General features: G+C 42.1%; 1 protein-coding gene across 3 annotated transcripts; it reads left to right on the forward strand.

Annotated features, from left to right (window-relative positions):
* The first annotated feature begins 4,454 nt into the window (after positions 1-4,454).
* On the forward strand, positions 4,455-23,156 carry rbbp6 (retinoblastoma binding protein 6). 3 transcript variants are annotated; one of them, XM_061748871.1, is made up of 20 exons: positions 4,854-4,990; positions 5,058-5,098; positions 7,661-7,766; positions 8,490-8,538; positions 11,894-11,938; positions 12,068-12,150; positions 12,240-12,336; positions 12,757-12,893; positions 12,980-13,152; positions 14,315-14,418; positions 15,436-15,591; positions 15,686-15,738; positions 16,099-16,201; positions 17,235-17,268; positions 17,388-17,421; positions 17,487-17,786; positions 17,890-18,000; positions 18,462-20,549; positions 20,828-20,939; positions 21,705-23,156. In XM_061748871.1, exons 3-20 carry the CDS (start codon positions 7,726-7,728, stop codon positions 22,767-22,769), a joined length of 4,785 nt encoding a protein of 1,594 aa, XP_061604855.1. In that variant the 5' UTR covers positions 4,854-4,990; positions 5,058-5,098; positions 7,661-7,725; the 3' UTR covers positions 22,770-23,156. The 3 variants fall into 3 exon arrangements, with proteins under 3 accessions (XP_061604853.1, XP_061604854.1, XP_061604855.1); XM_061748869.1 differs by lacking the exon at positions 5,058-5,098 and having other exon boundaries at positions 4,455-4,990; XM_061748870.1 differs by lacking the exon at positions 5,058-5,098 and having other exon boundaries at positions 4,456-4,990; positions 17,388-17,412.
* The last annotated feature ends 2,933 nt before the right edge of the window (positions 23,157-26,089 follow it).

Raw genomic sequence — 26,089 nt, forward strand, 5'->3', positions numbered from 1 at the left:
CAGCTGTTTCCAATTAACCTGTTCACTTGTGGAATGTTCCAAACCGGTGTTTTTTTGTTTGTTTGTTTTTTTAGTATTCCTCAACTTTCACAGTCTTTTGTTGCCCCTGTCCCAGCTTTTTGGGAACATGTTTCAGTCATCAAATTCAAAATGAGAGAGTATTTGGAAAACAACTAGGTCTAACATTAAATATCTTATCTCTGTAGTGTATTCAATTGAATATAGGTTGAAAAGGATTTACAAATCATTGCATTCTGTTTTTTCTTTTTTTCTTTCATTGGAATTGAGGTTTGTACATATCCTATAGCAACGTGTCCATGGTCTTACAGAGTAAACTGATATGCTTTCCCATGCCATCCTTGATTTATGCATATGCACAAACACGCACACACATCCACTCTTTTGATGGCTGAGTCATGTCGCGTATCATATGAAGATAAGAAGAACATGAGTTTAAAGGCAGCAGCTGTGTCCCCTTCATCCTCTCACCATCATTCTCCTGCTGCATCTCTCCATCCTCCCACTGCTTTCACAATCATGTGCTAAGCCAGCCAAGATAGGGGCAAATCCCTCCTCGGAGCAGAGCAGGCAGGAGGGAAAGGCAGAAAGAGAGAGCGGTAGAGACTTGTGGGCAAAACATTTCCTCTAATCTCTCTCTCTCTCTCTCTCACTTTCTCTCTCTCTCGCTCTCTCTCTGTATCTCTCCTCCATTTGATCTACATCCTCTGTTTCGAGCTGAATCCAGCCAAAGATGGTTGGCTCCACAGGGATAGCACCTACAGTAGGTGTGATGCTCAATGGATCACTAAGGAGGTATCTGCACCATCCAGCCCAAAATGATGCCCTCAATTGTTGTGGGAAACAGTTATTATTAAGCTATGCAAATCAGTTCAATTTTGTATGAAATGGTTATGGATTTTCATTGTCTATTGGTACTTTTATTTATTTATTTATTTTTATATTTTAGTTTAGTTTTGAGCGGCACAGTAGACGACTGGTTAGCACATCTGACTCAAAGTTCTGATGACCGGGGTTCAAATCACAGCCCCGCCTGTGTGGAGTTTGCATGTTTTCCCCGTGCCTGCGTGGGTTTTCTCGGGCACTCCAGTTTCCTCCCACATCCCAAAAACATGCATGGTAGGTTAATTGACAACTCTAAATTGCCCGTAGCTGTGACTGTGAGTGCGAATGGTTGTTTGTTTGTATGTGCCCTGCGATTGGCTGGCAACCAGTTCAGGGTGTACCCCGCCTCCTGCCCATTGATAGCTGGGATTGGCTCCAGCACGCCCGCGACCCTAGTGAGGAGAAGCGGCTCAGAAAATGGATGGATCGATGGATAGTTTAGTTTTGAGTCTTTGTCCTATTGCAAAACCCATGACCTGCAACTGAGACCAAGCTTTTCGACACTGGAAAGAAAATGGTCATTGCACCGGACTATTGCGAGATTAGTCATTGGAAGTACTCTAAGTGCTAGAGGACTCTGCATCTTTTTGCACAACTGTCAAAAAATCCATCCATCCATCCATTTTCTACCGCTTATCCGGGTCGGGTCGCGGGGGCAGTAGCTTTAGCAGGGACGCCCAGACTTCCCTCTCCCCAGCCACTTCATCCAGCTCTTCCGGGGGGATCCCGAGGCATTCCCAGGCCAGCCGAAGGACGTAGTCTCTCCAGCGTGTCCTGGGTCGTCCCCGGGGTCTCCTCCCGGTGGGACGTGCCCGGAACACCTCACCAGGGAGGCGTCCGGGAGGCATCCGAATCAGATGCCCCAGCCACCTCATCTGGCTCCTCTCAATGCGGAGGAGCAGCGGCTCTACTCTGAGATCCTCCCGGATGACCGAGCTTCTCACCCTATCTCTAAGGGAGAGCCCGGACACCCTGCGGAGGAAACTCATTTCGGCCGCTTGTATCCAGGATCTTGTTCTTTCGGTCACGACCCACAGCTCATGACCATAGGTGAGGGTGGGAACGAAGATCGACCGGTAAATTGAGAGCTTCGCCTTTCGGCTTAGCTCCTTCTTTTCCACAACGGACCGATACAAAGTCTGCATCACTGCAGACGCTGCACCGATCCGCCTGTCGATTTCCTGTTCCATTCTTCCCTCACTCGTGAACAAGACCCCAAGATACTTGAACTCCTCCACTTGGGGCAGGATCTCATCCCCGACCTGGAGAGGGCATGCCACCCTTTTCCGACTGAGGACCATGGTCTCAGATTTGGAGGTGCTGATTCTCATCCCAGCCGCTTCACACTCGGCTGCGAACTGCTCCAGTGAGAGTTGGAGCTCACGGCTTGATGAAGCCAACAGAACCACATCATCAGCAAAAAGCAGAGATGCAATACTGAGGCCACCAAACCGGACCCCCTCTACGCCTCGGCTGTGCCTACAAATTCTGTCCATAAAAGTTATGAACAGAATCGGCAACAAAGGGCAGCCTTGGCGGAGTCCAACCCTCACCGGGAACGAGTCCGACTTACTGCCGGATATGCAGACCAAACCCTGACTCCGGTCGTACAGGGACCGAACAGCCCGTATCAGGGGGTTCTGTACCCCATACTCCCGAAGCACCCTCCACAGGACTCCCCGAGGGACACGGTCGAACGCCTTCTCCAAGTCCACAAAACACATGTAGACTGGTTGGGTGAACTCCCATGCACCCTCGAGGACCCTGCCGAGGGTGTAGAGCTGGTCCACTGTTCCACGGCCAGGACGAAAACCACACTGCTCCTCCTGAATCTGAGATTCGACTTCCCGACGGACCCTCCTCTCCAGCACCCCTGAATAGACCTTACCAGGGAGGCTGAGCAGTGTGATCCCCCTGTAGTTGGAACACACCCTGGACCACCACCCCAGTCTGCCAATCCAGAGGCACTGTCCCCGATGTCCACGCGATGTTGCAGAGGCGTGTCAACCAGGACAGCCCCACAACATCCAGAGCCTTTAGGAACTCCGGGCGAATCTCATCCACCCCCGGGGCCCTGCTTATCCTGTCAAAAAATAATAATAATAATTTGTACCGGCATTACCAGATAACTATCCATCCATTTTCTGTATAGGCTCGATACAACTATTCACAATCACACTCTCAATGAGAGGGAACTGAAACTACGTTGCCTGCATGGAAGTCAAGTAAGTGAACCATTATACTATCAGAGATTATCCCACATACTTAAGTGAAGTGAACCCAAGCCATATCGGTTGTTCAACACAGATCGATGAATTTACTGCCTTTATGGGAGCTCACGTATGCTTTGTGGCGATTTGGCGACAGCTGCCTCCAGCATAACTCAAACCTTTGTTCCCTCCATATAAGGTAAAGTAGTGGGCCTATTTTTAAGCAGTCTTGCAGTGAATGAAATTATTTTGAACCAACACTTAATGCAATATTCTTCATCTGGTTCCAAAACTTAACTCAACAAAGCTTGTTCAGGGTGTCCTTTCATTTATCCATTCATCAGTTTTCTATGATGCTTATCCTTGTTAGGGTGGCAGGTGTGCTAGAGCCCATCCCAGCTGACTTTGGCGAGAGGTGGGATAGATAGATAGATAGATAGATAGATAGATAGATAGATAGATAGATAGATAGATAGATAGATAGATAGATAGATAGATAGATAGATAGATAGATAGATAGATAGATAGATAGATAGATAGATAGATAGATAGATAGATAGATAGATAGATAGATTAGATTTCATAGTTCTGACAGCTATTCAACGCTTTGGAGCCATGTTATCTTGGTCTAGGGCCTAAAAATGGCCCTCAGCTCACACAATCACTGCAGTGCAGAGCAACTCACATGGGCACATGATAAATAGTGTTTTGTCTCCCTCCAGAGGATGATTTAAAATGAGTAAAACATAGATAAACAAAAACTTAATTGCAAAACACCTTAACTGTATTTCCATTTTGATGACGCAAATACAAGATGAGAAGATTATATATTTCTTCCGGGGATTTTAACGGGATTGCAAAATATTTGAGACCTTTAAAAAAAAAAATCCAATGAATAATGTGGCCAAAATAAATGTATTACGTAATTAAAGTTTGTCCCGTAAATGATTTGCTTTTCCTCATTACTTGTCTCTTGCAAACACGTGCTCCTCTGACTGAAACTACATGTGCTGCTTTCGATGTTATGGGAATATTCATTGTATATTCACCATATATTCACATCAGTGTCATGTGTCGGCATAACTTGGCTCTAACGTCACAATTTATTTTATGATGTGGATACATTATAGCATTTGTATTCAAAACGTGCAAGTCATTCATCTCGGTTTACATTTTTTTAATATACACAAAGAAACGTTATGCGTTCGAAGCTACGACTAACCTTGATTTAACATTTCAATGAGTTTGAGAATAATAACAAGATTTTATGTGTCTTTTAAATATTTGTGGTATAAGAGCGTACAATTTGGCCGACGTCTTTAATCTGCGCCTTATCAGAGAAGGACGTTCTCTATAACGCCTACGTGTTCGGGGCTGACTTGAACGCAGCATCAACCGGCTCTTTGCTGACGAGCTGTCGCCTTTCGAAACAGCTGGTAGTTTGTCAGCCAGCAACTCGTCTCGAGAGCCACATTTAGAGCGTCGAAAGCACAAATTGGACTCGAAAGCGACTGACTCAGCCTCGCCTTAACTCCCTGCTGGGGTTCTACCGTGGCTTGGGAGATGCCATGCCTTAATGTCTACTTTGCCAGGCACTTGTTAGCAAGGGACAAGTGAAGCTCCGGGCAGCTAACTTTAGCTAGGCTAATTTACGAGCACGCGTGGGGGGGGTTTCCTGTCTGTGAGGTTGAAGCGACTGCTGAGTGGCAACATGACTCATATACATTATAAATTCTCCTCCAAACTCAGCTACGCCACGGTGGTGTTTGACGGGCCGCACGTCACGCTGACGGACCTAAAGGAGCAGATCATGGGCAGGGAGAGGCTGCGAGCCGGCGACTGCGACCTGCAGATTACCGACGCGCAAACCAAAGAAGGTAACGCGACGTTATTGTGAGGTGTGGACGTTTTTGTGTTTTTTACTTGTTGTTTCACATCTTGTAGGCGGCTAAGAAAACACGTGGTCCGGCGTTGCCAGCTGTCTGGTGGGTCAAGATCAGTGATGCGTTTAAAATCCCAAAAGTGCTCCGTCAGCGTTGGATCAAAGCAAAGGGTGTTAAGGAAAAATCTGCGGTTTTTTTTGTTAAGAATTTGTTATCCGTGGTGTGTGTTTTGAGAGTTCGACGGCAAAAGGAGAAAATAAACTTGCTTTAAAGGGCAACTAAAATTGGAAAATAATCATTTGCAGTTTATTGCATGTGACCCCACTAGTCTAAACACGATATACTGATTAATAGGGGTTCGTGGAGTAAGAATTAAACAGATTAACTCATCAATTTACATCCATCGCAGGGGGCCGCCATCTTTGGCAATATCTCTCTCTGCTGTCGCCTGAAATGAACTTTGCAAAGTCTCTGGCACTTGCGTTGCGAACGTCACATGACCAAACCCAGAAAACAGCGACCACCTCATGTATTTTACAATAGCTAGCATCACTACACATTGATGACATGGTTTGGAGAATGTTTTAGCAAGTTTGGGTTCAAACAATCATGTGAACAACCCATAGTTATGCTAGTTATCGCAACATACACGGGGAATGTGCTGCCTGTTTTCCAGATTTGGTGACTTGACATTCGCAACACAAGCGCGAGAGACGCTAATTTCAGTCAACAGCAGAGGACGATATTGCCAAACATGGCGGCCCCCTGAGATGGATGAAAACTGATTAATCTGTTTAATTCTCGTTCCACGAGCTGAATGTTAATCAGAATACCGTGTCTAGACTAGTGGCGGCACATACAACATATACTTGCAAGACAGAAAAGGGTTTAGTTCCTCTTTAACAGCGTAACGTAGGTTTCCCCATCATAAATTGTGTCTGCTGTGTTCCAATCTCTGGAGGAATACAGTGGTCACAATTTATGATTGAGACACTTCACATTGTTAACAAGTAATCTTCTCTTTTATTGTCGATCCTCAAAAGGCGAAATTGCATCCGGGGGTCACAAATTCTTGCAGATTTTTCTGACACCAGCCCAAGGCATACGCGAACTAAACACCTGCTTCGGGCACCATGACCGGCGACCATTAGGGGGCCCTCAAGACCATCCATCCATTTTCCGTACCACATATCCCCACTCGGGTCACGGGCGTGATGGTGTCTATTTCAGATGACTGGGCGAGATGCGGGGTACACCCTGAACTGGTTGCCAGCCAATGCCAGGACACACATACAAAAACAATCATTCACACCTACGGCCAACTTATAGTCTTCACTCACACATGCACAGACACATGATCATCATCATCACAGCATATTTTTGGGATGTGGGAGGAAACGGGAGTACCCAGAGAAAACCCACGCAGGCATGGGGAGAACATGCAAACGCCACACAGGCAAGGCCGGATTTATACCCAGACCCTCAGAACTGTGAGGCAGATGTGCTAACCAGTCGTCACTGTGCCACCCCCTCAAGAGCAATTAACAGTCAACGAAGTCTGCCCTGAGTGGTGCGTTGAGATAAAAGTGACTCAATTTACGAGTGTTTTGACATTCAAGCTGTAGTTCGGACGTTTTTAATTTTTAAAATTGTTATTGTATGTATTTTTGGGCTTTGACATGCAAGCAAAGACTTAAGCTACGAGGACTGTATGGTGGCATTGAACTCAACTCACTTCACAACAAACAGCAGTTTGGCAGAAACAATTAGTGAGCAATTCTTCAAAAAAGAGGCTTCAAGCTGTTTTTTTTGCCACTCCCAGTTGAAGTTTACTGTCCAAGTAAATATAAAACAAAGGGAATTGTGCATTTAAAACCACTACGTAACTTTGCATATGTCTTCTAGCTTAATGCTAACATGTAATGGGAAATGCCTTTGACAGGCAAACAAATATTATTTCAGTTTACTGTACAGTATAGTAAAATATGTGCCTTGGTTCGATAAAACACTGGCCCAAAGTACCTATATCACATAAGATTATTTTACAAAATTTAAACAGCAAAGTTGGTGTGATAGAAATAAATTGAGAGGTTTGCAAAGGTGCTTAATTCAGCATAGCAATAGCCTAAAAACTCCAGATTCCAGGCAAATACCCCCCTTGGAGGCTCTGAACAGAATAGGTTTTGACATCAGAGGAACCTGACTAACGCGATGCTGCAAAGTCATTACAACTTTACAGGTTTGTTTCAGTCACATCTTTGACGTGGGAAATCCCAAAATGAAGGAGCAGATATCTTTTTACAAAATGCTCATCTTAATAGTATTTGATTAATGAAATACAGTAATCAATTTATCCTCTTTGTGCTTACGCATGCTGGCTATTTTTAATCAAATAATTGAAATTATAGACGTTGAAATAAAATTTGTAGAAGTTGAAATAAAACCATCTTTTTTCAAAGCTGCATCTTAAAAGTTTACTTTTGGAAACCATAATTTTGTCAAGGTGTTTGCTATTGTAGGGACTTATAACAGACCCAACTCTGTCAAATCAAACTATTGTATCATGTCTGCAGGAAATGCAATGTAAGGCAAAAAAAAAAAAAGCTGCCTTTTTTCCCAAAATTTATTCTGGAACTGCTTTAAAGCCTTACTTTTACTTCTCAGAGTACACAAATGAGGAAGGGCTCATCCCCAAAGGCTCGTCAGTGATTGTCAGGAGGGTGCCAAATATGAGAGTCAAGAGTTTCTCTGTCAAAAAGACTCAAAACACGTAAGTGTCAACAGTTAAATAAAATATAGTAAATTCCGTCTTGCTTGCAGAAGGTTTAACATGATGGTTGACATTACTTATATCTGGCAGGCTTTGAAAGGGAACTTGGCATGGTTGTGGGGGGGTTCCTACTTGGAGAGTAGCAAAAGAGCTCACTGAAACAGTCTGGAGGCAACATTGTTGTGGGGTTTTTTCATACTTGGAGAGTAGCAAAAGACATCACTGATAATCTGGTGGTCAGAGGACTGGCCTCGCTGTTGTACCATGTATGTTTTTACATTAGTGTAAAGTGTTTACATAATAATTTAGGTAAGAGATTTCAGCATTAATATGTAACCCAAGAGGAAGTGCTTCTTCCTGGAGGTCCAGTCGAAAAAGAAAAAAAAGGAACAAGATGAAATGTTTTGTTTGTATCAGCTAATTTATTTTTCCATAGATTTGAAGCACATGTGGCTTATTAGCCAAGTTTATTCTGGTACAGCTTGTTCCGAATAACTAACAAATTGTATATTTATGATCACAAGGTGTTGCTGCCATGTTAGTCTGGAACCTTATTACGGTAATGTGTAGAAAACAATATTGCCAGAATGGTATTTAATGTTGCGCCACCTGTTAAAAATGGTGCCTGATTAAAAAAAGTCATCCAACAATGCGTTTTCACATTCAAAGTAACATGTCTTCAATCATCAACCTAAGTAACATGTTTGTTTTTTCATGTTGTAGTGAGCGCTCTGATGCCCACTGCCACTTCTCCACTGGAGCCATCAAAGCAGTATGTAACCAAACCTACACACTCTTCTGCCACACAGCCACTGAGCACCAAACCTAATCTCAGTCAAATTTGACTATGAGCTAAGTCATGTTTGAAAGGAGGTAAAAGGAACTGCTTGAGCTTGAAGAACTAAGATACATCATTACATATATACGCAAATAGTAGAGACCATGCCCCAATTAATTGCTGCCTCATCCACATAAATACATGTCAAACCTCAAATAAAGGCCTCTTTATTTCTCCTGCAGGAAAAAGAATAACAGCTGTCGCTCCTCGGTAGCTTTTACCGTTAAGTTCACATGGGCACGGTTTGGTACGCTACACCGCACATGGCATCACAACAGCAGGAAAGTGTGCAACTCACCAGATAATACAACAAAATGTAGTGTTGTGTGGCACAGAAAGCCTTTTTAAATGAAATATCATTCAAACTTTAAACAAACCTGGCCATGAGAACTGGGTTGAGAGAAACAAAAATCACTTCATACATTATCTGTCTGCGTGCACTTTGTGAGGTCCAATGTAAGCGCTGTATCAAATAGTTTGCCTTTACAAAGGAAATTATGCAAAAGCTTGATTATTGCCATCTTCATATTTTGTCAATATTTTTTACACTTTTATAACATTTACGTACTCAAAATATTAGACACACCTCTGATTATGATCCAGTGCAATGCTACACCACTGCAAACTGCATTCATAAACATTATTAAATGAGCACCATTCTGACAGTGTCAATCAATACCAAGCATTATTAACTTTTGTAAAGGCAAAATATTTTATACATCCCGTTCATTGTATCTCACTAGACTGTGTAACTAGACATAATGTTGTGGCTGGTTGGTGTCTATACATAGTCTTACAATAAGGGCAAACTTAAAAAGACAACATAACTTGAGAACAGATTATGTTTAGACATAATGGTCTATTATAAGTGATGGTGCAGAAACAAACGGGTAACACTAGTTGGTTCTTCCCCCAAACAATATAATAGAACACATGAATGGAAAATACTTGTTAATTACACATTGCATTGCAATTAGACTAAGTCAACCAATCTAAAGACTGCTGCATAGCTCCACCCATATACAACGGTAACCTCAAATAAAATAAATGCCTGACGCCCATTGCAGTTGAGTAAATAACCGCAATTTAAACAAATACGTTTTTTTTTCTAAATGATTTGTCATTGAACAATAAACAGACAATTGGAGAGAACCTGTCTGTTACAGATAAGGATCCGGTCACTGGAAACACTTCTTTACATGTTCTTTCTGGAAGTTAATTCGAATAAAAGTGTATGTATAGCCTGTCGCTGTTTTCAGGCTCACTGCATATAAAGGAGTGCTAAGTTCGCCCAGGGCGGATCAAATTTTATCAGGCAGGCAGTTATTGATGGCTGATAAAAAGCAAACTGTTGCTTCACCATGCTGCATCTGGTGTCAGTCAACAGGCTCGCCTCCAAAGCTGCAAGTCAATTTTGGATTAATATTAAACTCCTGTATAAAGAAAAGATCTAGTTTTTTAAAATGGAGTTGATATATTGTAATGCCATGTTTTAACTCTTTTCCAGAAACTTTTTGGCTTTACCAAAAATAGAATACAAAGGATTATTCCTTCCCTACTGTAAAATAAGTTCTCTTAAACTGTTAAGTCAGTCCTATCAAGTAGGGTTTTGATTACGCTATAAAAATTAGAGAAGACGGATAACAGGTTAGTTTCATGTAGTTTCGTCCTACAGTTTCCTATAAATGAACAACAAATGCTTCTTACTAAGCTTTTACTTGCTTACTGACCTGACTTGATTTTCTCTCTGATTTCTCAGTAGGAGAAGTGTCTGCCTCTCTCCTTAGCACATTGATTCCGTTTGGACAATATTAAAGCTTCTTCTGTTTTTCTTCCAATAAAGGTGTTCTGATGAAGCTTCCCAATGTACTGTGTTTGATTTCAATTGAGTCACTGCATGTTGTCAGCTGTTCAAATTAGCTTCAACCATCCTTGGTTCGGATAGCCAGCCGTTTTGTTTCTATTTTGATGGAAAGAAAAAAAAAAATCTTGTACTGATACTGTAATACAGTTCAGATGATTATTGCAGGTCATTTCTTGAGTTGTCTTAGCAGTAAAATAATGAAATATTTCAAAATATGTTATTAGTAGAGGCAATGTGCTTTTTGTAAATGACACCACTGGACTTCAATAATAACAATACATAACCAACCTAGCAAAAGTTAGGTTGTTTAATATGATTGTTTGCTGATGACTATTCTGGGATATTTTCTTGACTTGTTTCATTTTTTTTTTTTTAGTGGGTCGCTACTCAGCAAATGCTTACGTCCTGTGACTGGCCTATGCAATGATGGTCATTCAACTTTTAGGTGGAATCCCGTTGGACACCATTGTCCTGCTCTATTGTTGGGACACAAATCCCATGCTTGTCACACAGTATGTGAATACGCTGACCCATTAAAGCTGAAAGTCAGCACTCCATTTAACATTCATTGTGCTGCTGTTCAAAGACAGGAAAACTGTCAGTCCACAAATGTGTGAAGAAAAAGCATTTGCAGCCAAGTGGTATCATATTCATATTTGTATAATTGAATATTTAGCTTTGAATTGAAGTTTGCGTAAAATTATTTTCATAGTACATGTTAAACAGTGAAGACTCAGATCCATCTTTAGTCATTTAAATGCATTCAAAACATTCGATTGGTTCTGGAATTTATATAATTCCAAATGTGCTTCTTAGTTGAAATTTCTTTAATAGAACCATTAATATAACAATGTGTATTATTGTGGGTATAGTTTGAGATGGCATAGAAATGCACGGTATCATCATACAGAGGATTCTAATACTTTAAGCTTTGTTTAAGGTAAACAAATGTTGTAATATTAGAAATGTCTCCCAGTATGACACCAGTGGCATTAACCATCACCACCAGTCATCTTAGCCTTGTTGAAAGTGTAAAAATGGGGTTTGGCCTTCAAAGTATGATTTATTTTAATCTTACACATGTATTGAGGGGAAAATCCAGAGCAGTAACAGATATGGTGTAACCAGATACCTTTCAGGTAACGTTAGGTAAAGAACCACTATTTGAACTTGTAGTTTTCAGGGTGGCAGAGTGCGCAGTAGCAAGATAAGTCCTGGAATGAGACGACTGTGGTAATGTTTATTTCCCATATAAAGATGTTTCACCATAGACGAAAGTCATACTACATTACCACAAGTGAGCGCACGTATATTTCTGCATCAAGATTTATCATATGCGTATGTGCTTTTCTCTACTCAGAAGGGCCTAAGTTTGTCTAAATTTGGGGTTTTTCAGTGAAATGGATTTGTGTTCAATTCTAACAGATGGATGACAACAGTTCTTCTAAAACCCTGCCTTTATTCTCCAAGGTATGCTGTAATTTACCCATATTTACCCTATCACTCATCTTCATACCTGGATTATTTGTTGAGAAGAAATGTGCAGTTTTTAAATGTGTAGTTTCTATTGGGCACACAAACCCTTCCTCTCCAATGCAGATGGTGAACCTGGCAGCTGCTGATGTGTCAGAAGAGGATAAGATCAAAGTGGTAATGAACCAGTCCTCGTACAACCCCATGACGTGAGTTATGCTCCCATTTTCCTCGTCTTTATTCAATGTTATGTTCATGGTAATACAACAAACTGTTCATATACTTCAATCACATCTAGTTACAACAAAAAGTTTGGTGGGATGCTCCCTGCTAACTACACCTGTTATCGCTGTGGAAACACTGGGCATCATATCAGGAAATGTCCATCTACTGGGGTATGAGCAAGACATTCTATTTACTTGATCAGATTTTAATTACAGTGGACTCCTGCTATTTGTGGGAGAAAGGGAGTGGGCCGGACCCTGAACAGCAAAAACCCGTGACTAATTGAAGGCCATTATAATTGCACTGGATGTTTTTTTTTTTTAAATCCCACACACAAAAGAAAAAAAAAAAGAAACAATTTGAACAAAACATCTGCGAATAAGTGAATTTGTGGTTGCCGAACTGCAAGTATGCACTGTATTGCCATTTGCAGTATTTGAGTTGGAGAGTTGGCTGTAAATCATAATAGAAGCCTGTACAACTGGGCTTTGGGAGTGTGGTGAAGGAACTTTTAAAAAGCAGCTTTAAATATTGACATGAACCAAAGCAATCAGTGTTGGCAATTAAGCATCAATTGTTTGTGCCGGCAGGATAAAAATTTCGATGCGCCAAAGATAAAGAAGAGCACAGGCATTCCTCGCTCCTTCATGGTGGAGGTGGATGACCCCAACATTAAGGGAGCTATGATGACTAACTGCGGGCGTTTTGCAATTCCTGCCATTGACGCGTGAGTGTATCTGGTTAAATCTGCACCCAGGAAGAGGAAAAGAGCAAATAGGCATTGTTTGTGTCTGTTTCACTATGTATCCATAGTCAGGCGTACGCCATCGGCAAGAAAGAGAAGCATCCATTTTTGCACCAAGAAGAGTGTGAGCCAGTGGATGAGAAAATCCCTGTACCTGAGGAGCTCCAATGTCTGATCTGTCATGACCTGCTTGTGGATTCGGTAGTCATACCATGCTGTGGAAACAGTTATTGTGACGAGTGTGAGTAACTGAGAGACATACACTGAAATACCGCCTAGTGTGGCGTTGACTTTCCCATTCACTGTGTATGTGCTGAGGGGGCGGGACCACAGAATGCCGTGTCACGGGGAAGCAAGTGCAGAGGGTGGTTGACACAATGCGACCTTGAATAGAAAAAGATATTCTATTCGAGAGGGGCATCACTGGGAGTTCAGAAAGCGCCTCCAATGGGAGAGGGGCTGGCGGAGTGCTTTTTTGGCAGTTTTGTACTGTAAATGGCACAGTGAAAATGGACGAAGTCATAATAAATGTAGTGTATCACAATCTCGAGCTTTGGGACAACAGAAAAATTATATACTGAGACGTCTCTGCAGGATGCTTTCAAACTGCTCCGTGATCAGCCTGAAATACACCTCGAAGTGCTCTTTGTGGAACTCTAGCTCACAAACAAGTTTAAACACTGAGATCCTGCCATAAAATTAGTTTAGGATACATCCATTTCCTTTGTTCTGCTGCTGCTCGTCACCTCCTCCATCATAAAACAATGGTCGCACTGGGGTGCCATCGTTCTTACTTGCTGCCCCACAGACCTTTCAAACTGAACAACTGCGGTGTGAAAAGGCCCTTAGGCTCACCTTGGACCTGGGCACGCTTTGCCTTCAAAGGTATGTTCATTCTTATTGGCAATGACTGAACAAGGGGCTGGAAATAAGATGTGTAACAAACCTTCCAGAACTGTTGTCCCAAAAGATTAATTTCAAATCCGAACTAGATTTTCCCTGTGAAGTAATCCCTTGGAGTCTAACACATATTCTCAGCCTTCTCAGCCATGCCTGGAAGGATTCTTCCAGGATCCTCTCCAGCTCCATGATCATGGCCATCTTGATGTTGTCCTGGTCTTCAAAACTTGATGACCCCCTTGAGCTTGGGAAAGAGGACTGTCCCCTTTATTTGTTGTTCTCATCACACTGGAGTGGTGTTGAGGATGTCTACATGCCTAAATGCAATAAGTTGCTCCTTGCTAACCTAGCATCTTTTCCCAAGTATCACTCTGACTTGTCAAGGGTCAGTTACACTGTCTTCAATTCTTAATGACTGGAAACCTTGTGACATTGAAACACAAAGCTGTGCAGTAATTTTTCAGTAGTGATGAACATACTACTTGTCATTCTCCTTTGTACAGGTATTCGTACGGCCTTGCTGGACTCAGAAGAACACATCTGTCCCACCTGTAACCAAGCTGATGTCTCCCCTGACACATTGATAGCCAATAAATTCCTCCGTCAGGTAAAGTAGCAGAGGGATGGTGATGATCATTGTTGGAGGGTATGTCATGAATATTTTTAAAGAAGGGGTTACAATACTGTATAATGTAACCTCCCAACTTGAATGCAGTCCATTCCATGATGCTGGTTGATTTCCAAGTTGTTTATCCATCCATCCATCCATTTTCTGAGCCGCTTCTCCTCGCTAGGGTAGCGGGTGTGCTGGAGCCTATCCCAGCTGTCATCGGGCAGGAGGTGGGGTTATACCCTGAACTGGTTGCCACCCAATCGCAGGGCACATACAAACAAACAACCATTTGCACTCACATTGACACCTACGGGCAATTTAGAGTCTCCAATTAATGCATGTTTTTGGGATGTGGGAGGAAACTGGAGTGCCCGGAGAAAACCCATGCAGGCACAGGGAGAACATGCAAACTCCACACAGGCGGGACCGGGGATTGAACCCGACTCCTCAGAACTGTGAGGCTGACGCTCTAACCAGTCGTCGTCCACCAAGTTGTTTATAAAAAAGAAAAAAAAACTAATAAACATTTTGTCCTTTATTCACACTGGTTATGAAAGTCTATAGAGAGGTTAAACACTATACTTAAACGATTAACCCTTGGAAGAAGCCAGATCAAGAGGTAACAAGGTCTTTGCCGAGCAATACTGTCAAGTGGCATTGGCTTTATTTATGTATGTATGTAAAGTGGTGTAGTATGCGAGTCCCTGACACTATCCTGGTATAGAAAATTGATGGATTGATGGTATGTTGGCATCTGCGTGATAAAATTATATTGGTATAATTGGTATTCAATTAATTGTTTTGTCAGACCATTCCGTTATGCTGCAATATGTTCTATGATTATCATTACACTTCTCCTCTTTGAGAGATTTGCTCTTAAGACATTTTTCCAGAGTACTTTTAGGGCTTTGGCGGAGTTAAGTTACAGTGGAACTTACTTGATCCACACTGTGTAACACTAGAAACGTTTCAATTATTTTATTTCCTATTCACTTTTTGTCTATCACACAGGCTGTAAATAACTTTAAGAAAGAGAAAGGTGACACCAGGAATTTGAAAAAGTCTGGCATCCCTCAGTCACTCACTGCAACACCAACACCAATCCCTGTTCCTACTCCTTTGACTGTCCAACAACAGAAGATCCAGCAGTCCACCCCCAGTCAGCAGGTCAAGCTCTTTTTGACATGTTTCAGTAGTTACACTAAACATGTCCCTAATATTGTTCTCATCTCTACTGTAATCCATCTCACAATGTCCATAGACTGATGTTCACGAGTCTGGGGCTCATCCTGCTTCCAGCCTACCACCGTGTGTGTACGTATCCAAATTATTGTTCATAGTATTAGAACATTGTGAGAAAACTGTGGAATGATACAATATGAAGTTTTCAATAGTAACAGCTTAAGAGCTTTTATTGTTGTACCTAAAAAGAACTTGCTTTATCCACTTGGCTATATACTTTCTCTACAATTATGCATTGCACTCTGTAAATGTATACTTCACACAGATTTTTGCACCTTCATGTTGTCTTCTGTCACATAGCAAACATTAATATTCTGTGGATTCCCCTCTGTATGTCTGTTTTCTTTATTCTTCTGTATGGTGTCACCGACTGGATTTCAGAGTAAGAAGCTGATACTGTATTTATAAATACAATATATTCTTTTCACACAGTGAAGCTGAAGTAAAAACACAAGATGTTTCAGTGGCTGATATACCTTCTGTGGCTTTCTTAAACAAAGACCCCACAGCTGTTCCATCACAGCCAATGATACTGGTGAGGACAAACAAATGCACGTACAAATACCGCTTCTTAACATATACATTAATGAGGGCATTTAAATAGACTGTTTGTCTGGTATCCAAATAGTTGTCTCTGATGAGCCTGTACACCCATAAAGTGTGAAATTAAACAACCAATTATGTGATCAGCCAGGCTGGTTTAAGTTCCAGAGAAAAAGAAGCCTTATGACGCGCTTGACAAAAGCTCAGCAGAGTTGCAGTGTTGGGGCGGATTAGTGTTAGCTAACAGCATAAACATCATTACCTTCTGCCGATAAGTTATGATGTTTGGCTAACACGTCTACTTGAGGATGGAGGGTTTTTGTGTTTGTCGATGTCATGCACCACGCCACTACATTAATCATGTGTAGAGTGAAATTCTTAGACTTGGTGAACAAATGCTGCAGCCACGATTGCCAATTCAATGGAATATTGATCCTGATGGGCACTTGCTTTAAGTGTGTGTCTGGTGGCTGAGGGTATTTGGTTAAATTAGTCAGTGGTGACTTCGGGTAAAGTAAGCAGAGTTGCATATATTTCTGTTGAACGCACAGATTAGCGTTTGCTGACAGAGTTGCGTTAGACACTTTGGTGGCCGTTAATGTCAGTAAGGTGGCAGTGCCGGAGACCTTGGGGGTGTTTGTGTTTGGCGATGTGTCCATGAACTACATACATGTAAATTGCAGCCTCCACGAGTAAAAATGCTTTAATTCCCTACTGCGGGCTCTGCTTCAACAAGTAGAAGCAAGCAGTCGGGCCGCTGGTCATCATTCCACAAAAGCAGGGCTCATCTTTGGCCCAGCATTATATCGGGCAGGATGAGGGCTGACTGAGTCACCTCTAAAATGACCACAGTGTCTGTAGAAAAATAAAAAAAGTCTAAAATACTTTTGGGTATTTTGACAAAAGCCTGTTGCGGACTTTTTTTGACACATGGGAACTGTTTTAAATTGCAAAAAATGTGCATATGTCTCCTTTTAGTCCCCAAATGTATAATTTTCAGTCATTTGTCATTTGTCTCTTATCAGGTTCACAATGACCCAGTGCAGAAATCCTCCTTAGGTAAGCAAATGTTTAACCCATACTGATCAACATCAACAAGCATTAATGAATGTTATTAATTCAATATACTATATGACAATGACATGATGTTGTTTTTTTTCCCCTCCCTCAATTTAAAGGTCAAACACCAACCAGCTTGCACAGGTCAGCAAGGTTTGTGTGTATGTGGTCATGATGACTCCATCTACAGTTTCAAAACTTGTGTATCTTTCCTACAGTTCCTTCTCATCCTCGGTTTTTCCCATGGGAGTTACAACTGAAATCCAGCACCTTCCTCCCTCTTCATCCTCCCAGCCACCTGCTCCTCCACCTTTCTTCCCCAGCCACCACTTCCACTCATTCCCTCCAGCTCAGCAGTATCCAAGACACCCACCGGGACACCAAGTGGCCCTACCCAATTGGACTCACCCAAACCCTCAGGGTGCCCCCCTCCCTCCCCTCATCTCCTCTTCCTCCCCCTCCATCCCTCCTCTCAACCAGAGGGACTGGTCCAGCCATCATAGACACAGGAGGGAAAGGTAAATAAAATGCGCATTCAGCAGACCCTTGAAAATGTTTCTAATTTCTTTATTGGCACATCTTAAATATTCATTCGATTGTGTGTAACTGTGCATCCTTTAGGTCTCCTCGTACACGATCCAGCTTCAGACGCTCCTCTCGTTCTAAGTCCAAATCTTCTCGCTCATCAAGCCAGTCCAGTCGGTCCCGCTCAAGATCCCATGGCAGATCAAGGTATTGCTTTTACAGAGAGGTTCTTGTGACTGCAAAAACTATCTAATAGTATTACAGTGTTATACATTATTCGATTTCATCACATTGTGACAGTGGTCATCCTGTTGTAGAATCTATGCATGACCATATTATTGGACCCTCATTATTTTGTTGCACTTTTTTGGTACATTATATTCAGCGGCTGAAATAAGTATTTAACGTCACCATTTTTTCTCATTAAATATATATCCAAAGGTGCTATTTTCAGGTATTTTTGGAAGTATATAAATGACGTGTTAAATACTTATTTCAGTCGCTGTATATACCCAGTGGGATACAGTATGATCTACGTCTAGGCATGGGTAGTCTTATTTTCTTTTTGGAAATATCAACTTGGTTGCTATTGCTTGTAGTGACTTTGTTAGCATTTTCAAACAAAGAACAATCATTTATGTTTATATTCTTTTTTTTTTTTTTTTTAGGCCCAGGTCACCATACTCTCATCATAGAGTCCCACACACCCGCACAAATCCCTCACACTCTTATAGCTATGGTTACAAGAGGTCCCACTCACCCACGGCATCTTCATCATCTTCACCCCGGGAGGGTTCTCATTCTACGTCGCAGTCAGCTCACCGGAAAAAACGCCATCACAACAAAAAGTCCTCTCATAGAAGCTACAAATCCAGGAGACGAGCTGAACACTCACCAGCTTCTTCCAGACAAGCTGAAGGCCCTTCAGGGCAGTGTTATGCTAATGAACCAACTAGTAGCCAGGACACAAATAATGATTTCTACCAGCAATGGAAAAAACAATACAAAGAGTGGTATGAGAAGTATTTCAGCACTTATGTCAGCCACTACCACCGATTGCCGCCTTCCCTCCTCTCTCTCCCTCCTCCCCCAAATCCACCATGGGCGGACCGAGCAGAGAACCACACAAGCCACAAGTTAGACTCTTTCACTCATCTCCAACATACGCGCAGGACTTCGACGCACCCCCACTCCCCTCCATCTCAATCGTCCAGCGACAGTCGCTCCAGTCACTCTCAGTCTTCCAGCGAGGGTCGCTCCCCTCCTTCTCGATCTTCGAGTGTCTGCAGCTACGCTCGCTCGCCCTGTGACACACGCTCGCCACCGTCCGAGAATACCACCCCTCACAGGGGGAGCGCGAAGAAGGATGGCCGTAAGCATGAAGCGACTGCAAATTCAGAACAGCTTCCTGCCCTCAAATCTGAACAGGAGAGAATGAGGAAGTACGATGAAGTCCCAGAAGACAACACGTGTTCCCCTGATGCTGCACGCCCAAAAGGCAAGGAGGACAAAAGGAGGCATCGTCATACTTGCAGTGACTCATTGCCAGACAGAGATGCCTTTGAATCTGTCCAAAATCCACTCGCATCAAATAAAAATGAGAGAGAAAAACAACAGAGACCAGAAAGTGAAAGTAAATGTAAAAAAGGCAAAGATTCCATCTCTCGGCGGCTGGATGAAGAAAGGCGTCAGAAGGTCAAGTCCAGGGAGAAGGCTCACAAAGTGGAAAAAGGCACACACCCTGACGTCTACAAAGCTTCGAAGTCCCACAGAAAGGGTAAAGGAGCATGCGAGGAGGAAAATAAAGAAAGTCATATCATAACAACTGAAAGAAGTGGGTACATACAAACCAACCTTGAAATCCCCAAGGGTGAATGTTCTCACACTGTTGAAAAAGAAAAGCAACAAGAGCAGAAGAAAAAGCAAAAGGAACCACTGTCTCCCAGAGTGAAAAACATCTGGGAGGAAGGAATGCAGGTGAAACCACAGAAGAAGATTAGCATCAACATCAACCTGGATGGGAAGAGGCCTGAAGAGAAGACAGCAATACAGGAATGGTCTCGTTCAGAGAGGAGTGACGTGAAAGAAAATGGTGAGAAGTTAGAGGCAGAAATTCCAAGAACTGCAAAGCAGCAAGCAACTGGACTTCGAGAGCTTCGGGGAGCAGACGAGGTAGACTGCACAGAATCCAAAAAAGAGGACGAGAGGCAGAATGTGAAGGAGAATGAGGAAGATAAGAGCATGAAAAATGATGACAGAAGAAAAGAGAGGGGGATTGTGAAGGAGAATGAGGGGGATGAGAGAGTGACAAATGATGACGAAGAAAAACAGAGGCAGATATTGGAGGAGAATGAGGATGAGAGAGTGACAAATGATGACAGAGAAAAAGAGAGGCACATTATGAAGGAGAATGGGGAGGATAGGAAAGTGACAAATGAGGACGGAGAAAAAGAGAGGCAGATTGTGAAGGAGAATGAGGAAGATGAGAGCGTAAGACATGACATCGGAAAAGAAAGGGGGGGTGTGAAGGAGATTGAGGAGGATGACCGCGTGACAAATGATGAAAGAGAAAAAGACAAGTCAGTTGCTACTACTGAAAAGATGACGACAGAAGAGGAAAATGGCGAAGAGCTGCCCGAAGAGTCAAAGCCAAAACAAGAGCTAGTGGTGGGAGTGAAGATGAGTGATGAAGACACTGCCTCTGTGATGATGTCACATACCAGTGAGAGGCCAAACATTACAATGGAGAGTGTCTGGTAAGGAATCCCTTATTTTCTTACCTGCCTTTTCATCACATAATGCTGTGTTGAAATCAGATAACTTCAGTTTTATATCAATTACGTTTTTAAATCCAAAATAGTGTCAAGAGTGCTGTTCTGACATATGTAATAGTCTCTTGATTACTGTGTTAGTTGAATTGTGGAATAAACCACACTGTGCAATTAAATGAGTATTTATTTCAAACATTTTCCAAGATCTTGATCCCTTGATGTATTTTCTTGCTTCTGTGCTGCTCCTTTACTTTGGCAAACAGCAACACTTCCATGGTGGACCGCAGGGAAGGTGAGGAATCTCTGGAGAGGATAATCGAGGTAACAACACCTCCACGGGAGCACAAGCACAGTGAAGAGGACACACTTGAATTTGTACGTGTGTGACTCCTAATGTTCAATGTTTGTTTGTGAGCTACCTCAGTTTATGACTGTGTGTCTTTATATAGGTTTGTTATTTATAAAGAATTGAAAAACAAATTATCTCTTAAATGACCCTCAGTGCAGTGATAAATATTAAAGTAAAAACAACCATGTTAAATAATATCAATGCAGTAGTGTTGAGCAGTTACCCACCCTAATCTTAATAGAGATTGCCTGTGCCCTGTGGCTGTAAATTTACTCCATTCACTTTTATAGATACACTACTAGAAATGGAAGAAAACTAATGATGGAATCATCAATGCATCAAAGTTTGAAAATTACAGTAATTGCGGACATCAAATCGTGAGAGACCCCAGAGAAAAAAGGGCTAAGTGTGTGCTTACTTTTCTTAGTGTGGTGTGGTGTGGTGTACTCAAGATGACCAACACATATGTTACGGATATGTGATTGTAAATGTTGTACATGCTTTAACATTTACGATTGTCGGCCCTGATCGTTTTCTGAGGAGCTCGGGCAGGAAAAAACACATCGCACACCACACGATAATCTTTCAGATACATTGGTGAATCTGGCCTTTGCTGTGGCTCTGGGAGGGGGGTACAAATTGTACAGATTCATCCCAATTGTTAGTAAGTACCGCATTGAATCGTTTATTTAAGCCTAAGCAGAGGTCTGTGATGTCTAGGTGTTCCTCTGTCAGTGTCCTATAAAAGTCTCTAACAAATGATTGAGTCATAGCCTTTCTCTCTTTCTCAGGCACCTCTTTCCATATTGGACAAAAAGGACCCTGAAGAGGATGAACAGGAGGTTCTTCCAGTAGCACCGCCTCCACCACCAGTGACACCAGGCCAACTGGATGCTCATGGACAGGATGAGGAAGAGAGTCAAAGGTCAGATGAAATGCAGACAGGTGAGGAAAACAGGGAGAGAAACTCTTGTCTGGCTCTCCCTAGAGGCCAATACATAAGTGACACTGAGATGGAGGGAAACGTTGGCGCCGACAGGCCACAAGATCATGAGAAAGAATGGAAGGGCGAGGAGGACAAGAAAGTAAGCAATAAGGCAAAAGACGCAGAACAGGAGCTGCTGATCCTACCAAACCTCCAGTCATCAATGACATCACATCATTCTGACAGGAAGGGTGGAGAACAGGAGGTCAAGATAGATGCAAGCAAGGAAAGTCATACAGTCAATCACAGTGAGTGTATCAAAAAGCTATGCGCAATACTGGATATACAATCAAGCACAACAGAGGATCCTGACCACATCTACCAGTATCACGATAGTGACAATACAGATAGTAAATCCAGCAACAAAAATAATTCTCTCCCTTACCACGTACAACCCTTTGGAAAGCAGCAAAGACCTCCAGAGTCTAGCAGGTCTAGTCTGGCATTAAAGCACTCTGATGCGCCTCAGGCCATCTTGGTGTCCAAGAATCAGCGTGAACCCAAGCCCCATGCACTATCCCCCTACAAACACTCAGACAGAACCACTCTCAAGGTGAGACCCCAGAGCAGAGAGGAGCTATGGAAAAGGTACAAGCTGGAAAAGCTGTTAAAAGAAAGCCAACACGACCGAGCGGCAAAGGAGCCGGAGCCTGAGAAAGAAGCAGCTCAGCATAGTACACACGAGGCAAAACCGGAGCGAGCCAGAGGAGAGAAGCCCTCCAGTCACAGCAGCAGCAGCAGCAGCAGCGTGACGAAGAGTGAGCATGAAAGGAGGCCAAAAAAGCACAAGGACAAACGACACGGAGACACAGAGCTAGAAGATCTAGAGAGGAAACACAAAAAGTCCAAGAAACATGATCACTCTCACTGAAGAGGAATGCCGCTTCCGTTCCTTTTTTCTCACACAAAAAAGTGCCTGATAGGATTAGGTTATTTTCCTCTTATCATGTTAAGATTGGATCAGGGTCATCCAATAATGAAAATGAGCCAAATACAAAAGTTTAGATATTGCTGAAGCTGGAAAATGTTACAGGTTTATTTAATTTGACTCACACTTAGTAGTAGTGCTCAGAGAATTGCGCTGAATGGGATTTGTGATTAATTTATTGTGATAATTTATTATTAATTGAACCTCTGTTGCTGGTTTTGTAAATTTCATTTCAAAATGAATGACATGCTGCTAATAGGGTAGGAGTTGCCAGAGAAATGTTTGTTTCTTCCTGTTTTGCAGGAAATAAAAATAATAATTACATATGCATTGAAATGTGTCTGTTTTTTTTTTCCCCTCTTCTTCTACTTGAAGTTAATGACTGTTGGAGAGAAATAGGAAAAACCTGCACTGCACTGCTGTGTTTCCAAAATTTGGGTGCCTTACTTAGCATGTGAATTCCAGTTATACGATACACCACAATCACAACAATAAGTTTATTGTGAATTCCAGTTATACGATTCACCACAATCACAAAAATAAGTTTATTGTAAATATTGTGACCTCTGACAGTCAATTAAAACAGAATTGTTACAGCTTGCGCATGGTATGTCATTGGATGGTGCAGGTATGTATTCCCACTGATGCCATAGAAATCAAAGTCTCAGTATACATATAGTTTTGTATTTCTGCTTTCTTTTAACTAGTAGTGTGTCTTGTCTGTGTTTGGGGTTATTAAAAGCCATGTCCCTCAATGACAGTGGCAGCAGACAGACAGGTGAAGCATGCAGCAAGCAAGATCAAACACCCTTCTGTTCTTGCGTGTAGTGGGGATCAGAACTGAGGTACGCTTTTGTTGTCCTCATTTCCCTGTTACTCCCCATGGTTGCTTTCCTCCCGTGTGCCTCCCTTTCAACCATGTGATTTCCGCTTTTCCTTTGTGTCTGATATGTGTGCATACACTCCAGGGCATTCTGCCAACACTGCCTGGTTAAACTGAGTTATTTGTGCTGCCATGCTGGTGCCAGATGCCTGTTTTATTTTATCCACGTGGAAAAGCTGAGACAAGATCATAATTTCAGTATTCATGCTTTTTGTGACATTTTTGTTTGGTGGTGGTGATGTGAGATCCACGTGGAAAATGAACCTTTCGAATGAATCACTCTGTATGTGTCTAAACGAGAGGAGTGAAATTTGCAGAGTATGTTCACTGGAGCGGCATGATGACGACAGGTTAGCACATCTGTCTCACAGTTCTGAGGACTGGGGTTCAAATCCCGGCCCCGCCTGTGCGGAGTTTGCATGTTCCCCCCATGCCTGCATGGTTTTTTTCTGGGTACTCCGGTTTCCTCCCACATCCCAAAAACATGCAGGGGTAGGTTAATTGAAGACTCACAGTTGCCCGTAGGTGTGAATGTGAGAGCGAATGGTTGTTTGTTTATATGTGCCCTGCGATTGGCTGGCGACCAGTTCAGGGTGTACCTCGCTTCTCGCCCAGAGATTGCTGGGATAGGCTCCAGAACGCCCACGACCCTAGTGAGGATAAGCAGAACGGAAGATGGATGAATGAATGAATCTTCACTGGACAGCATGGTGGATAGTGGTTACGTTTGTTTTTACAGTTCTGAGGTTTGGGGTTTGAATCTAAGGTTTGATTGCCTATAGATGCCACAAGATGGCGGTAAAGTGGTATTTTTGTCTAAATGAAGCTCCTCAACTCCCTTAAACATAGTTCCTTGGTACCAAGATGGCGCCAAAGCAAATTTCTTTGGCATGACCAAAAAAAAAAAAAAAAACAGAATAGGTGTTTTTTTTGTTTTTTTGTTTTTTTTTAGTGAGTAAAAGAAGCTCCCCAAAAATATCCACCAGTATTTTAATTTGTGGCGAGGAACTGTATTGCATCTATAATTGCACTAGAAATTATTAACTCCATTCTGGTGTAAATTATATTTGTACAAACTTACTTTCCTTTGCAATGAACCAACAAAAGAAAAATTGAGATAGCTGGACACAATAGGCGTCAGTGTTAAAAAATAGGCACCTATTGAAAGCTAGTACATTACAAACCTTTTATAGAAGTAATGCAGTGGAATGGTTTTTAAAAATGTATTCAGGGAAGTGTGGTTTTTGGAGCTGCTATTCCAATTGGATGTAAAAAAAAAAAAAAAAAACATTTCAAAATAAAATGGCTGAAAGAAACAAAATGTAATTTGCTGTCACTAATGTGCTTGTTTGGGTAAACTTCCTCCCAGATAAAAGGATCTTAAATTGTTGATATCACATCTAGGTTATTTAGATTGTGTATAGGAGAAGCCGCAAATATCTGTGTGTTTTGACTCATTCACATGATGCCACCCATTCCCACTTGTGTTGTGAGTTAGATGTCAAATTTCCATTGTCGTCTATGCTGGCTGAGTGTGCATTCTGTTTCATTTGTATGACCGTGGTGACGATTGAAGGGTCATTAAGATATGGACAGGGTGGGTCAGAGGGGTGTTTAGGGTATTATGTAAATTGGATTGTTGCCATCATCCTGATTCATGCCACGACAATTATTTGATCATGCAAATCATGCATGATTTTTTAATTGACATAAGGGTTCCAGGATTTAAACAATACATTGAAAACTTCTTCATTCAAATGACTTAAAATACTGTAATATAATTTTGAGCCTGGCTGCACAGTGGACTACTGGTTACTCACAGTTGAGAGGTCTTGGGTTTGAATCTCTGCTCGAGCCTCCTGAGTGGAGTTTGCATGTTCTCCCCGTGCGTGTGTGGGCTTTGGTCAGGTACTCCCACATTCCAAAAACACACAAGGTTCATTGTTAACTAAATAGTCCATAGGTGTGAATTTGAGTATGTATGGTTGGTTGTGCTGTTGTTCTGGGATACAACTACATGTATACAAAACAATGTTTTTATCATCAACCACATTTAAAAAAATTCTATTTTAATGACCGACTCTCTCGTAAATATGAGCTTAAACAAATAGTTTTCTCGTCCTCTTTTACACACTGGTCACATGTAGTGTGATCTCATGTCTCCCTCTGGCCACAGTGCTCACTCACTTGTGAAACATAACAGTTCTCCTTGTTATCACCTTCCACTTTCTTACTTAAGCTGCACCTTTCTCATCTCACTCTCCCAATCAACACACGTTGCCTATATCTGGGAATGAAATGGCATTGCAGCTCCCATCTTGAACATGGGATTTTCTTCCATTTAAAAAAAACTCTCTCCTGGCCAGTGGCCACAATACAT

This window comes from Phyllopteryx taeniolatus, chromosome 16 (genome assembly GCF_024500385.1).
Source record: "Phyllopteryx taeniolatus isolate TA_2022b chromosome 16, UOR_Ptae_1.2, whole genome shotgun sequence".
NCBI classification, from domain to species: Eukaryota; Metazoa; Chordata; class Actinopteri; order Syngnathiformes; family Syngnathidae; genus Phyllopteryx; species Phyllopteryx taeniolatus.

Coding starts and splice junctions, on each gene's coding strand:
- rbbp6 (XM_061748869.1), top strand. CDS start 4,825: ATGACTCATATACATTATAAATTCTCCTCCAAACTCAGCTACGCCACG. Junction 17,269..17,387: donor AGTGCAGAAATCCTCCTTAG/GTAAGCAAATGT, acceptor CTCAATTTAAAG/GTCAAACACCAACCAGCTTG. Junction 17,422..17,486: donor AGCTTGCACAGGTCAGCAAG/GTTTGTGTGTAT, acceptor TCTTTCCTACAG/TTCCTTCTCATCCTCGGTTT.